Source organism: Phasianus colchicus, chromosome 2 (genome assembly GCF_987193195.1).
Source record: "Phasianus colchicus chromosome 2, bPhaCol1.hap1.1, whole genome shotgun sequence".
Lineage (NCBI taxonomy): Eukaryota > Metazoa > Chordata > Aves > Galliformes > Phasianidae > Phasianus > Phasianus colchicus.
Window position 1 is genome coordinate 77,179,755 of NC_143437.1, and position 15,783 is coordinate 77,195,537.

Here is a 15,783-nt window from a genome sequence, read left to right on the forward strand (position 1 = left end):
AACAAAACCAGTGCAAAGTACTTACAGGAAAGCATAATAAATTATTCATAATTTCAAGTTATTCATTTGGCTAAAAATAGTTATTTCCCTTTGTAGTTTTGTTTTTGTCCCCTTGTGCTCAGTAGTCTTACTGCTGTATAACTCTGGAAACTGGTTCTACACTTTTCTAATAGTGAAATCTAACTTCAGATCACACTCGGCCCTAAAACCTGTTCTAAACAGATGTGCTTTATCATAGGTTCTGCAGTCTTGTTGCTTGAAGAACGAAAAATCAGAATCAACAACAACTAAACAGATGTACAAGAATATCAGAAGTACAACACCTTTACATAAAAAGAAGTCTTCATATGGTCCTCATGGGGTGGTTAGAAGCTCTGGATATGGGAAATCCACTTCATACTCAAAACAGTCCATTCCAGCTACTGAAAGGAAAATACCAAAAGAAACTTTGAAAAAAAACATCATGAAATCTAGGAGTCCTGCAGATAGAGCAAGATCTAAAGGTAATTCCATCTTAAGAGGTCTGAATTTTACTTGTAAGAGCCAGAGAGCTTTGCTGCTCATACTTCACATTTAAATATATATATATATATATATTTCCATTTTGAAGTGGTGTAGAAGAAATCTAAAACTAAATATGATTGACTACTTCTCTATTTTTTCCTCTATTTTTCTCTATATAGACTACCACTATGTTTAAGACTTATCTATTGCTCACCAATATGATGAAAATAACAGTAGATGCTGCTGTTCAAAGATATGTACCTATATATTATGTTTCATTACAGTTAATGCAAAGATTTGCTGACACACTTATGCATGTGATGTTGGATTAATTATTATTCTCAGCTTCTTTCATTTATTTTTTGTTTTCCATTAATACAAAACAAGCAATTTTTAAAATAAAGCACTCTTTTCTGTTTGTGTCTCTTGTTGTAGCTTTAAGGAACAGTAAAGTGAGGACAGCGAAAGTCAAATTGCTGACCGTCTTTCACCAAATCATATTTCCAGTCTGTGAGGCATGGGAAAATAACTTTCCAGATGCCCAGGGTTTAGGACACTTCTGTCTTGTTACACTTTTGAGAACCTTTCAAGTAGTGTTAGAAAAACCACTGTAGGATTATGTTGCCCATCTCAGGGAGATGCTTCAATGGCAGCCATCAGACCAAGGGACCCTTATTCCTTAAAGCATTGCAGTGGAGCTGGAGATGAGGCAGGTGTGCAGGGAGATAGAGGTGATGGAAGAGAGATGAGTCCTGAGAAAATGAAGCCACTAAGCCTCACTCAGACATGCTCTTCTCTCTGTATCCCTACTATTATCCAAGGCAATTTTTGGTACATTCAGAAGTTACTCACAACAGGAGGCCCCAGAGGCTAGGAAGAGAATTGTGCTTTGAAGCACAGAGTTCCCTAACTGCTAGTGCTAAGGAAGCACCTATATGAGGTGTAAGCATTGTAAAAGTTATTTCATCTTGAAAATGATCCTTACTTCTTTGTTCCTGTGTATACATCCTGATGAAGGAGCTTTTAGATTAAACTGTTACAGGCAGAAATAAAATGACAATTGCAGCTAATGTCTATTTTTCAGAAGAAAAATCTTATTTCATGAAGGATTTATTATCCAGCTACTCATCTCAGTTGTTCTCTTGATTTTTCTTTCATTATGTTCTGCATTTTTTGTGGTAGCAATAGGTTTTTTTTGCACGTTGTAGCAATTGGGCAAGTCAATACAATGGAAGGATCAGCATGATAGAAAGGTGCTATAAGGGAAGGGAAAAGCTGTATCAGAAAATTCACAGGAAAAAGCTCCATTAGAGAGTGGCAGTCAGCCCTTAAATGAGGTCTTAGAGAGGTGGAGCCAGGTTCCACCCCTTTGGGTCACACAGCTGAATTGTCTTCACCTGTGCTCCCGGGGCTGACCTGGTTGTTTCCCTGGGTCAGTGGTTCAGACCATGTGTATGGGTTCATTCCCATACACATGTGTAAAGAACTGATGATTGCTTCATTTTCTTTGTCTGATTGCACTGAAGTTTCTATATTTAATTTGACATACAAGTTGTAAAACACTTAAATTTCATGTTTAATGGGTGAATCACATGAATAGATTTTTATCAAGGATGCTGAATTCTAAACTTAATCTTGTTATATTTTGCTTTCTGCCTAAATGAAGAAGCCTTATTTACTACAAGGACAATAAGATCTGCAGCAAATGAACAGACTTTTAATGAGGGTATTAACAGAGCTATGTCTGACCAATCAGTTGCTCATAATCTTGGACACCAAGTTGTGGATTCTTGCAGACAGCATCATCGTGTAAGTGGTAATTAATGATGTTCCCAATTATAGTATATACGAGTTGATTTACACACCTGTCAAGACTTTTAGTAATATTAACGGGATTGACAAGTGCTGAAATATTTAATAAAGACTTCTTCAGTCAAATACTTATTTTTGCTTTTAGAATCTGTAAGTTTAAGGCTGGTTTTTAGTTGTTTGGATATTTCTACTGCCTTGGTAGTTCTGTGTACTTTTAATGCTTATTGATTTCTAAAACAAAATTTTGCTGTACAAATGGACTTCTAAGTAAAATTTTTATTAAAAACTACTCTGTTAAGAATCTGAAATGGTACTTCTGTTTGTTTTTCAACCTCAGTTGCACTGATGATTTAATAGAATATTTTCACTTTTCCAGGATGACTGAATTTGCAGTGCCATAATGGATTTTCCTTCTTATTAAATGTATAAAAATGTACTACTGAATGCTTAAGTTGTTACTGCTTTTCAAGAAAATGGATGAGTAACTCCAGAGGCTGTATGATAGCCCTCATATGAGAAGTGTTTGTTTCTAGTTTCTTTTGTTTTCCCCACACGTCTCTAAGAAATTGGAAAGTAACTCATTAAAGGAAAAATATGTAGGATGTTTTGATATTAGAATGATGGGATTTTTCTCTTCAGGTGCCTTATATGGTTTCTAAGAGCCGGCCAAGCCGCTTAAGTAAAACTGATGAATTTTCTGTAAATAGTCAACTTGGTGTAATGGTTCTCTGAATTTCTCTTTGCTAGGATTTACCAGTTTCTCCTGTCAAAAGTTATGAGAGGGAACTACGTTTGCTAAGACGAGCACAAATTGCTGAGGAGGATCTGAACAGTGCACGTGATTTGATTCAACAGCTAACCAGCACAGTTTCAGAAAAGGAGAAAGAAATGGAGACAAAGATAGTAGAATTAAAAACACACTATGAAAAAGAGCTTTCTCAGCTGGGTCAAGAAAACTATGTTCTTCAGAGCAAGGTACTTTATCATTTCGTGTCTCATTAGTATAGAACACGAGAAGGGTTGCTTCTGAAAATTAAATGCATCTTACTTCAGGTGAGTTGTTAATATGGAGAAAACCCACACATAGAAACTAGTAGCGTATTTACATTTCTATTTACATTTACATATAAATATTTACCCACTACTACATTTACTATGATTAGGATGTAATGTTTTTTACATTTTCCTGAGTTCACTTATTTTTTTTAATATTATAAGAGTCCTTCAGCAGGTTTTCCTGTGTTTATAGGTTTGTATTGAAAGGTTTAATGTGCTCTTATAGCCGTTTAAAAAAAAAAAATGGATAAGAGAGTAACGGATACTACTTGCTGAAAAGTGGGGAAGTACTTTATGTTGGGATACTGTTTGTTAAGTTTGTGTCATATTGCCTATTCCTTTCTGAAAGTTGAGAAGCGTGGAAGAGCTGTCTAAGGAGAAGAGATGGATCCATCATACAGCAACAGTTCCTGTCTCTGAAGAAAAACTGTCACAAATACGAAAAGAAATGGAAGATCAAGAGGTTATTATTCAAGGTTATCAACAGGTATACCACACAGCATATTCATACTGTGTTCTAGGCTATCTCAGAAAAAAAACTATCAAGCAGTTACTTCTATTCTATTGAAAATAGCTGTCTTGTTATCTAAAACACAAATGAAATGTAGGTGTGATGGGTGCAGATATGTTGTGCATTTTAGAAGTGTTTCGCATGTGCTTAGTTTGAGCTCAAATTTTTGCCCAAAATGTAGTAGAAAACATGTGGTTTTAAGTATTATTGCAAGGTCCAGAGGGTTCTATTTTAAATGTGGGTTTTTTTTTTCACAGATTTGGAGCAGCTGATTGCAAGGAAATCTTGTTAGCATGCCTGATTTATAAACTTAGTCAAGTGCAGAAATAGATGATACAAACTTAATGACCCTTTTGAATACTTGCAACTAAAAAATAAAATATGTGAGCTTAACCATTTTCCAGGTGCTGTTCAGCATTTCTTAGTATGGTTTGCATGCAGTGGCTTGTTGGTGCGGCTGTAGGCATTGCAAGCAGTGACCACCTGTGCTCCCAGATCAGACGTGGGAAGGTTGAACTTTTACCTATCAGCAGTCATCCCCTGTATGCTTTGAGAATACAGCTGGGATAACTCCACAAAGGAGCTGACCCAGGAGGACTAATTATTCAGAGAGAGCAGGCACTTGGACAAACTTTTAGAGGTCACTGTAAAATACTTTAGTATAAAGATATCCATTTTGGAAATTTGAAAATAAAACATTTGGTGTTTCAGAAGGCAGACTGTGCAATTCACAGATTGAACTGGGTAAAACAGTGGTTTATGAAATTTCTTTGTCTATGGATGTTAACTTTGTCTATTTCATTTTAGGAAAATGAGAGATTATACAAACAAATGAAAGAGCTGCAAATCCAAAACAAAAAAAATGAGGAACAAATGTATAAGGAGAATCAGTGTTTAATGTCTGAATTAATAGCCCTGAGGTAGGCTTAATTAAACATCCGATATAAAGTATCTAGATTTTTCAGCCACTGTTATTATTTTTGTTTATGAAGAATCAGTGAAGAGTCTGTTGAATGCATGTTTTGTGGCTGTTCTTGGTTTGGTGGTTTTGGTGATTTGTGTTTTTTTGATAGTAGATTGACATTGATTATGTACACTTAATTCTTTGCCTTCTTGCTGATCTTGGAGAGCTATGAACGTGAGAGCCTTCCACGTGGGAAATATTCCAATGTTAGAATTCAAATATTGTTGCTCATATCAGAATGTTTCGCTACACTTGCTCCGCTTTTGTCTCTGCTCAGATGTCAAAATGTTTGGTTGCTATTGAAACATTGATAGTAGATCAGGAATCACAGGTGATCTTGTTAATGTCGGAACCATTGGATTCACTGCTGTGTAGATCCTGTTAGATTTGTGTCCAGTGTTAATAATGAGTGGAAAAAAATAAGCAACTGTGTGCATTTCTGGTGTCTTTGCCAAGGAAACATGAATTCCATTGGGCAGAGAAGATTTTCTTTCCTTCTTTCATGTAGTTCTAACAAAAAAGTTTGTGCAAGGTGACCAGGTTCCAACTTACAGCTGATTTTTTTCTCCTGTTTTGTACAGAGATGTGTCATGTGGTTGCTTCTTTCTTTGCTTTGAACCTCCACAAATTAACTTTATAGTATCATCTTGAGCATATTGTGCTTATTTTTTAGTACGCCATTGTCACCCCCTTGCATGACACAAGTTGTAACCTTTTTTCTCCTTCTTCTTTTTTTTTTTTTTTTAGAGAAAAGATAGAAAGGACTACTATCCAGTCACAAATTGTGCAGGAATCTGAACCAACCAGAAATCAAAGTTTCACAGAATTGATTTCAGAGCTTCGGGCAGCACGGGTGGGTGTATGCCAGAACTGTATTTCAAATGTTCAGATTTAGAAACAAAAAACAAAACAAAAAAAACCAAGAAACCAACATATAACCTCCACATTGTAGGTATAAATGAAAATAGTTGAACATGCTGGTCTTTTAAAGTGCAAATTAGTTACCACATTGGGTTTTGTTTTATTTTTGTGGTGGTATTTTTTTGTTGTTTTTTTCACAGAATTACAGAATCACAGAATGGCCAGGGTTGGAAGGGACCTCAAGGATCATGAATCTCCAACCCCCTGCCACATGCAGGGCCCCCAACCTCCCCATTTAATGCTAGACCAGTTTTTTAACTGATTAAGTAGATGGTACAGGGAGCTTCAGGACCAGTGGCATTTTTCCTGGTCTGATACAGATGACTTTGATCTCTTAAGACTCCAGGGGCTGCCCTAGTTTTAACCTCATACATGCTGCTGCTACACTTCCCTATCCTTAGGTCCAGTCTACACAACTTTAACACCAGTATCTTTGTTCATAACACAGAAGCACAAGCCACACAGATGGCCTTCTCCAATTCAGCAGGTCAGGAGAGGGTTTGCTAGCAGTAACACACATGCATGCACACATGTGGATCTCACTAGGAGCTAGCCCTGGGCCTAGCCTTGGGTATAGACCCAAGAATAGCTGGGCCCAGAATCTGATGCACATATTACCTCACCCCATAACTAAGGGCCTCAATCTCCAGAGAGTGGCTTTTCTGGACACCTTTTGTCCTACTCACCAACTACTCAGTCTTGAAGTTTGCTAGTGATCACACAAATCCAAACTGAACAGAGAGCACACACACAAAACATCAAGAAAGAAAATGTAGTAAGATAAGCTGTTGTCGGTACATGTCAACTATACATCCATCCATTTAAGCTGCAATCTATCGTCTTCAAAATTAGTAAAGCTGTCTTCTTTGTTGTGCCTCCAAAAAGCAGATCTGTAACATTATCTCCTTCTGCAACAGTTATTAAAAACAAAACTTCCTAAAGGTGTACCTTTATTTTATAGTGTTTAACTTAAGTTCTGCTGTAGCAAGGCTTGAGAATAATGCCAAAACTAGTATGTGGTTCAATACAAACATAATGTAATCATTCTATGCTGAAAAAACACGATCAGCATTTTTTATGTGCATTTGTGTATGTGTGTTTTTTCTCATTTTATTGTTTCCTCTAAAACTCAGAAGGAAGAAACTAAATTACGAGAAGAGATAAGACGGCTTAAACAAGATAAACAAGCTCTTGAGTTAGACCTGGGGCAAGCAAAGAAAGAGAGAGATCTAGCAAAAGGCCAGATTACATCCACATCAAGTAAAACGCCTTCGTTTTCTCCAATACTTGTGCCTGTTCTTTACTTAACTAGAAAAATATATGACTAAAACTTGCTACTTTTGTAGTATGACTTAGTGAAATGTATCTAATGTGTCTATTTGGGGTTGAAACTAGGTGATCATCGTGGCCCTTTCAACCCCGGCCATTCTATGATTTAGGCCTTTTCCAAACATTGTTTAAACTTCTAATAAAAACATACAGTGAAGGAGAGGCCACTGTACCTTTGGCCCTCTACTTTTCTTGTATCCAGCCAAACTCTTTGTTGCTTATTAAGCTTGATTGCTTGCCCATCTCCCAGGGCAAAATGATTCCCCTTCTATGCCACCTCTGTTCCTAAGGAAAGATTTACTATGTTGCCTCTTACTCTGCCCTTTAGGTTTGCTCATTAAACTTGCTCTATTTTTACCCCTAACTTATGCCTTGTGAATTTTTCCATTTCTAAACTTTTTCCAGATTGCCATCAGGAGGCCCAGAAATTAGACCTTTTTCACTTCCCATATCAAACATCACACTTGTTACGAGGTGTAAGAGCTCTTCTCAAAATGCTCGATGCAACAATCAATGCATATCAAACTATATATTCTATATTCTGTCATGCAGATTACTGAAAGTTTGTTTACTACAACTGTATTCAAGAATAGATCTCACAGGGATTCTGTTTTAAATACATTCTGTGGTAAACTGTAAACTATTGACAATTACTATGTATGAGATAATTATTATTCTCTGATTTTTGTTTTTCTATAGTACTGTTGCATTTAGAATCCTGATTTTGCTCTTGTATGAAATGTGCTGAAAATAGTATTCGCTATCCAACACATTCAAATATGTTGAATTATGTATTATGTTTTCAACACATAATTATAAGGGTTTTATTCTTGTAGGTGAGAAGTCTTATGAATTTAAAGTTATGGAAGAATCGTACAAACAGGAAATTCTTCATTTAAAAAGGCGGCTTCATTGGTATGCAGAAAATCAAGATCTTCTAGATAAAGATGCAGCCCGTCTTAAAGATGCAAGAGAAGAAATTGAAAAACTGAAACAAGAGGTGATAATATTTAGCTTAACTTAAGGCACTTAATGATTTCTACTGATGAATACAGTGTAATTTTGTTCTCCATAATGCTGTGCCTTTTTTAAGAAAAGCCATAGCCTTTAAATCAAATGGGGGTGTCTTTATAGTCAAAACAGATATAACTTTATATGCAGTCAGAATTAAAAATGCAAAATGCTTAAACCTGTTCTGCTTGCATTGGACTTATTGATGATTCTTCTGGAAACAAAAATAATATAATTCATAATTTACCTTTGTAGAAATTGTAGAATCACAGAATCATAGAATGGCCTGGGTTGAAAAGGATTTCAGAGATCATCTAGTTTCAACTGCCCTGCTATGTGCAGGGTCGCCAACCACCCGACCAGGCTGCCCAGAGCCACATCCAGCCTGGGGCTGGGTATTACCAGTTATTAAGTTAAAAAATACTTCTGTTACTGTGATCATTTGAAATGTTTACCTCTGTACTACTGGAAAACATCACTGAGTATGTATAATTCATTTTTTCTCATAAATTGGATAGGTTGAGAAGCTCAGAGCTGAAGCTGGAGATCATCAGTGTGCACAACAGAAGAAGCGTTTGAGAGACAGAGCAGCAGATGCTAGAAGAATTCAGGATCTTGAACGACAAGTATGTAATAATACAACTGATCTACTTCATTTCAGATAAGATCACTTACTCTTAATAGTGCTTTTATAAGGATAAAGCACTGAATGAAGCCCTACGAGAGAGGAACTTTTGTATTATGTAATACTCAACAGATACAGCTGTGATTGCTCATTTACAAAGGGATCTCTTGCTGTTGTGTTCTAATAAGCTATTATACCCTTTCAAGATCTGTTAATGTTAAAGTACTGTTCAGTTTCTAGGAAAGGAGCAAAAGGGCAAAAGCATGTGTAAGCTTCCTGTTTACCTTCTGGGATTCCCACTGTCTCTGTTCAGTACATTCTTAATGTTCTGACCAGTTTCAGCCACATTGTTTCAAGAGTAGGGTTGAAATTCCTACAAGAGCCATAATAACTGAGAATGTTATGTTAAGAGTAGAGATCTTAAAACCCATATTTCTACTGAGGAAAAAGTCAGGAGGAACTGTGCCTTCCTGAATTTTTACAGGTAATAGCTATGCTTGGGAAGAGGCCGGGATGCAGAACAAATAGAAAAGAGTCTCTGCAGCATGCTAATGAATAGAGTGCAGAAAGCACTTTTAGCTGTAGATTAAAAAGGGGCGTTTATCAGTCTTGCACACAAGGTGTTAGTTTGTTTTGGAGTCTGCAATGAAATAATGATGGGGGGGAAAAAAAAAGACATTTTATCTGTCGCTGGGAAAATAATTTCCTGTTATGAAATTTCTCTGAAGCAGCTGGAAAAGTAGAGTGTAATGTGGAAGTGTGAATGTTAAGTCTATAAGGAAACTAAATATTTTAACAGCACTGAAAGCTTTCTGCAGCTTAAATGCTTAGAAAGTAAATAAAAGATGTTTGAGTCTAAAGACCAGAGCAATATTCTTTTGATGATGTATAAGGAGTCAGTCAGCAAGTGATGATGAGTCTTAATTGCCTGTAAACAATAGCAGAAACTATAAAAAATCAGTGTAACAAAAATTCTCAGATAAATGCATCTCGATATGTTAATCTTCACCAAACTTAATGGATGTATTTGTTAATGGTCTGTCAATTATTTCAGTTCACTTTTCATTAGAACTTCCTTCTTTTTGACTTCTACCAATTTTCTTTTTGATAGATCAAAGAAATGGAAGGCATTCTAAAAAGACGTTATCCAAATTCTTTGCCTGCTTTGATTTATGCTGCTGCTACTGCTGAGAAAACTGATGAACTTTCAGCTAAAACAAACACAATTGATTTTTTGGAACGAAGAATAAAAAAATTAGAAACAGAACTTGAGGGTAAAGATGATGAAGCTAAAACAAGTCTCCGTGCCATGGAACAGCAATTTCAAAAAATAAAGGTAATAGTTGGAGGCTTGTTGGGTAGTCTACACTGTAATTAATGATTGTAAGGTGGCTGGTCTCTACCAAAGACCAGTGGTGAAAACAGAAATCAAAGACTACGCTGAAGGAAAAAGCATTTGAAGAACTTACAATCAGAATTTCAGAGGTTTTGGAGCCTAGGGTATAAAGAGCATTTAAAATTGTGCAACCAAGCATTAGAACTGGGAGGACAAGTTCCTGGGCCTAGCTGTACACACAGTAGTGTGGTTTCCTGCCAGCTGAACATTTTACCCATAAAACAATATGATAGCAACTCTTCATGAATCGTTTTAGGAAGCACTGAAATCTGGCATTTCACTTCATGGAAAGGTGAAGAGCATGTGTTCTTAGCGAGCAGGAAAGTACAGCACTGATGATCAGTTGTTCTTCCTCTTCTTCATGTGAATCATAGGATAATAAAGGTTGGAAAAGACAGTGCACTGAGGTCGCCTAGTCCAACCATTGACCCATCACCACCATGCCCGCTAAGCCATGTCCTTATATGCCACATTTACATGGGTTTTTTTAATTCTTCCAGGGATAGTGATTCCACCACCTCCATGGACAGTCTGTTCCAATACCTCATCACTCTGAGAATAAATTTTTCCTAATATCCAATATCCAACCTGAGTAACATGCTGTGTTTTCCTTAGAGGCTATCTGGCCTAAGAGTTAGATCTTCCTCAGCTTATTTCAGAGGAAAATTCTGTATCTCTGAATCAATACTTACATAATTTAAATAAATACATGGAAGTAGACAGGTCTGTCCTGTTAGAATTGAAGATAATTTTAAAAACATGAAGTGCAGTTTTGAGAAATAAGACAATGTTTGGTAAACATGGCAAATGTAATGGCAGTTTTAACAGAAATAAAGATTTGCTGTATGAAAATAAAATGCTAATTTGCCTGTCTTAGTCAGTATCATCTGTACAGAACAAAATTACCTAAAAATGAAATAGGTTCTTGTCAATTTAATTTTCTTTTCCATAGCAACTGTACTTGTTTTGGGTAGAGGATCAATTCATAGTAAATGTTTTGAGTAATTCTGTTCAGTAGCAGACTTTGCATATGTATTTTTTTTTTGTCTTTTTTTTTACTCATTAAACTTCACTAATTTCTGTACTGGATGAGTAGTGTTATTAGTAATACTTATTTGTGTCTTTATAAAATCTTGCTTCATACTTGCAGCAAACGTAAAGAACAATAAAAGAGGCTAGTAATGTATAGTTAAGGAAACTGCTTTTTTTTTTCTCCCCCTCTCCCCTTTTCCCATCCCTTCTCCAGATGCAGTATGAACAAAGACTTGTAGAGCTTGAGCAACTACTTGCTTACAAGTGGAAGAGTGAATCACCAAAACTGAACAGTGATAAAGCCAATTCTGTTGAACTTGAACTGCAGCTTCAGAATCTGAAGAAGACCCATCAGATTACTGTTGAAAACCTCCAGACAGAAATCGAAAACCTCAAGAGTCAAAATTCCCAACTAAAACTCAGAAGTAAAAAAGATAATAAAGACTTACAGTCAACAGATTGGCAAATGAAACAAGGTAACACAAAAGAGAAACTGCTGAAACTAAATCAAGAACTGATCACAAAAAATAGAGAAATACAAGACCTTACAAAGACTGTAGAGAAACTTCAAAAAGAAAGGATGGCAATGTTGTCTGATAATAATTTAAGAAATAAAACTGATAATAAGGAAAACTGTCAAGAGATCTTGAAAAAGAATATCGTAGCAACAGAGAAAAAGAATTCTATCATGAGCGAACCCTCTATAGGCATTTTTAACAATGACAAAATATACCAGCCGCACACCTTTTCTGATTCTAATGTCTTGGAAGTTCTGCAAGAAAACGCATGGTTGAAGGAGGAGCTAGAAAAATTGTCTCTAGAAATGAACCAGCAGAGGGTGAAGTCTCAGGCAACACTGGCTTATTCTGAAAATAATATACGAAGGTAAATCTCAACGTGTTCATTTAAGAAACTTGCTAGATTAGCTGATGGCTGGTGAGTCATTATGATCATGCAAGCTACCTTATACTTGGGCAATCTTCTTTGTAAATGTCATTTTTTCTCTTGATTTTTCAGAATGGTGTACAGTCACAGTTTTTCATACAGGGAAACCTGTATTAATCCTTTTTATCAGCGCGACAAATTGTCATGGCTCTCAGTAATAAGATTTTGGTATAAATCGTTGAATCCTAAATGCTTTGTATAGTATTCATATTTGGTGCATATACTGCCCTTAAAACTGGGGCATGCTTTCAGTGGAAGTTACTTGACCAAGATAGAAACTTTACCCTTCACATAGTTTCCATTAGCTCCCTTTCATAGTCATGGTAGAGGTGATAGGCACATTTAGATTACGATCCATTTTATTCTAAAATAAATACCTCAAATAGCACAGCTTAACCACGATTTAAAAGCATCTACTTTTTTTCCCTTGATTTTCATAAGAGGACTCTATAAAGATGACTGGTTGAGTTTTCAATATTTTTGCTGCCACTAGTAAAATGAAACACATATCCAACAATGTAGGCTTCCTTCCCTGTCATCCCTCCAGGGCAGCAAAAGTAACAGTGGTATCTCTTGCAAATTTTTATGAAATTTCTAATGCATGCTTGCCCTAACATTTCTTCATATTTTATGTGTTCAAGTGAGAAAATTCACCTCATTTTTGAAGAAATATCTGTAGTTGCTGTATGTATCTAATTTTCTTCTCCTGTCCAGGATACAGGAAGACACAGCAGAATATGTTGCAGCTCTGAAAGCTTCTCATCAAAGAGAAGTAGAGAAGATTCTTTCTCAGTACACAAAAGAGCATTCTGCTTCCAAAGTAGCTGAACTAAATGGCAGAATTTCAACACAAGAGGTAAGACACTGTAGATATATTAATTACACAAAGATGTCTTCTAAAATTGTTTGTTTCTTTCACTGTAACTTTTCTTTTCAAGTAGGATATATTGTTTCAAAAATAGACCTGTATCACAGTACTCACAGAATCTCCCACTGTGGCTGATATGCACAGGGACCTCTGGGCCCATCTGGCTCAAACAGGGAAACTCAGAGCAGGATGCTTAGGACCATGTCTAGGTGAAGAGCTCCATGGAGAAGACTCCACATCCTCTGGGCAATCTGTGCCTGTTCTTAGTCACATGCACAGCACAGAAGTGCTTCCCGATGTTGCAGGGAAATATCTTGTATTTTAGTTTGTTCCATTTGCCTCTTGTTCTTCCATTGGGCACCACTGTGGCAGAGCCCAACTCTCTCTCCTGTATGCCCTTCTTTCAGGTATAGATAAACTTATAGGAAATTTCCCCCGCCCCAAGCTTCCTCTTCTCCAGCCTGAACTGTCCCAGCTGTCACCTTTTCCTCACAGTAAAGATATTGCAATCCCTTTGTCATCTTTAATGGACTAGAGAGACTCCTCTCTAGTCTATCATGCCTTTCTCATACTGGGGAGCCCAGAACAGGACCTAATACTCCAGGTGTGGCTTCACCAGGGTTGAGCAGAGGGGAAGAATCACCTCCTTTGACTTGCTGGTGACACTACTCTTAATGCAGCCCAGCATATACTAGTCACCTTGTGTTTAACTTGGTGTCCACCAGGATCCCATTTTCTACATAGCTGCTTTCCAACTGGTTGACCCCCAGCATGCCCTGGTGCCTGGGGTTGTTTCAGTCCCATGGGCAGAACTGTTTGTGTTCTTCCATGAAGTTGGCCCATTTCTTCAGCCTGACCAGGTCACTTGGTGAAAGCACAATCATCAACCACTCAGTTTTGTATCACATCAGCAAACTTGTGGAGAATTCTCTCCCTCATTGTCCAAGTCATTGTTGAAGATGTTGAGTGGGATTGGACCCAGTATTAACCCCCAGTTTACCCATACTTAGTGGTCTCCTTGGAGGATCCTGTATTCCACAATCATTGCTGCCATTGTTGTTTACCTTCACATCCCCTATGAGCCCTTTCTTGTTTGTGAATTTGAGACCCAGTAGAAAATCTCTTGTTCCTCTCTTGCTTGGGTTGGGAAATCATCGTCAGTGCTCTCCAGGCAGCTTCTGGATTGCTTTATGCTGCCCAGCAAATGCTGGGGTGACTGAAGCTGTCCATAAGGATCTGAGCCTGCAGTTACATTGTTGCAATAAAATTTGGGAGAAAACACACACGTGAATGAAGATAGGAAGTGCTAACAGATTCAGATTATCTTCAAATGCATGTTTGTTTGGTTTTTTTGTAACTGAGGAGAGTAAATTGAAGAATTGTTTACTTGTGTTATAAAAGAACAGATGTGTTGTTTAACAATTGAGGTCAGCTGAAAGTATTGTTAATATATGTATCACCTGTAACTGCAGTACTACCATACTGATTATATTTCTGGCACATTTTTCCTGTATAGGTTTTCATATGTTGTCACAAGAATATGTCAGTGACAAATATTTTAAATCGTTTTTGCAGATTTTAATAAAACATCTACAAGAACAAATCAGTGAACACCAGAGACATCAGGAAGCCCTCCTAGTTTCACAAATGCGGGAGGAATTCCTGCAAAAAGAGGTATGTTTACATTTGGATTTGGAATACCTGATACTGATGATCATTTCTGTTCTCATTTTCATTCCTGTAATGAAAATGTCTCAAATCGTATATAGTTAAATAAGCCTTAATAGCAGTATCTTTATCAGTATCTCCTGCATCAATTATCGTCTGAAAATGCAATGTATGTTTCTAATATAAACAAGAAAACAACACGGAGGACAGAAAGTGGAACTTCAATCTCTCCTTTTTAAAATTAGTTAGAAATATCCAATATCTTCATGAAAATTGATGAGTAAGGGGAAATATTGGCCATAGACGGATGGTTAGACTGAATGATCTTGGAGGTCTTTTCCAGCCTTGGTGATTCTATGATTTCTAAGTTAGGTCAAGCATTTGTAACCTCTTCTTTGGAAGCTGTGGTGGGTAGCAAATAGAACACGGGACTTTTTCTTCTTCAAGAGGATATTTTATTACTGAAATGAAAATTTTTGGTCAGATAAAGCCTTCTTATTTTCATCCTTTGTTCCCACGAATTGACTTAGCCTATTATCTTCTGGATCTCTCTAAGTTGATATCTAAGCAATTTGAGGTCTTTCATGAGAAGTTTAGTTGTAACCTTTCTTCTGAAATTGACTATGTTTTTTGAGAGGTATTCAGTTTTTTCCTAATGTTTTACTGCTTCTATTACTATTAGATAATATATAAAAATCACATTTGTTTGTGGTTTCATTTTGGAGATTAACACTGTAAAATTCCAGTTTGTGTTTAGCTCAACTTTTTTTTTTTTTTTTTGTATTTTTGGCTATGTTCGTCTGGTTCCGGAGGTACTGAAAAAATTACTTCTCTCACTTCTTCTTCAGGGACATAGGCACCTTGAGCACCGTGCCCACGGTTAATTTCACTTTCTTTTCCTTTGTTTAATGGATGAACACTGCTAATTTTCACCTCATTTTGACAATGCAGCCAGCAGTCAACCTGCAAGAGTTGCAGAAAAAAAGAATTATTTTCAATACAGGACTGAGAAAACTTCACGTATTCCATCTTGTTTACTGTTCTAATTTAGAAGAAAGGAAAGAAATTCCAGTGTTTTTAGTACATTCTTGATATCATTAATCTTTATCTCAAAAAGCTCATTCAGTATTGATCTTAGTCA

The 15,783-nt window shown here is 36.6% G+C and overlaps 1 protein-coding gene across 10 annotated transcripts in view; it reads left to right on the top strand.

Moving 5' to 3' along the window:
• CEP162 (centrosomal protein 162) overlaps nt 1-15,783 on the top strand; it is a 45,727-nt gene that overhangs the window by 23,591 nt on the left and 6,353 nt on the right. For all 10 annotated transcript variants that reach the window (XM_090136058.1, XM_090136056.1, XM_031610782.2 and 7 more), the window contains 13 exons: nt 239-503; nt 2,171-2,313; nt 3,064-3,291; nt 3,722-3,859; nt 4,691-4,803; nt 5,595-5,700; nt 6,902-7,028; nt 7,934-8,097; nt 8,627-8,734; nt 9,845-10,069; nt 11,376-12,046; nt 12,821-12,962; nt 14,550-14,648. In XM_090136058.1, the coding sequence (XP_089992184.1) occupies nt 239-503; nt 2,171-2,313; nt 3,064-3,291; nt 3,722-3,859; nt 4,691-4,803; nt 5,595-5,700; nt 6,902-7,028; nt 7,934-8,097; nt 8,627-8,734; nt 9,845-10,069; nt 11,376-12,046; nt 12,821-12,962; nt 14,550-14,648 (2,529 nt within the window). The remainder of the gene's footprint in view (nt 1-238; nt 504-2,170; nt 2,314-3,063; nt 3,292-3,721; nt 3,860-4,690; nt 4,804-5,594; nt 5,701-6,901; nt 7,029-7,933; nt 8,098-8,626; nt 8,735-9,844; nt 10,070-11,375; nt 12,047-12,820; nt 12,963-14,549; nt 14,649-15,783) is intronic.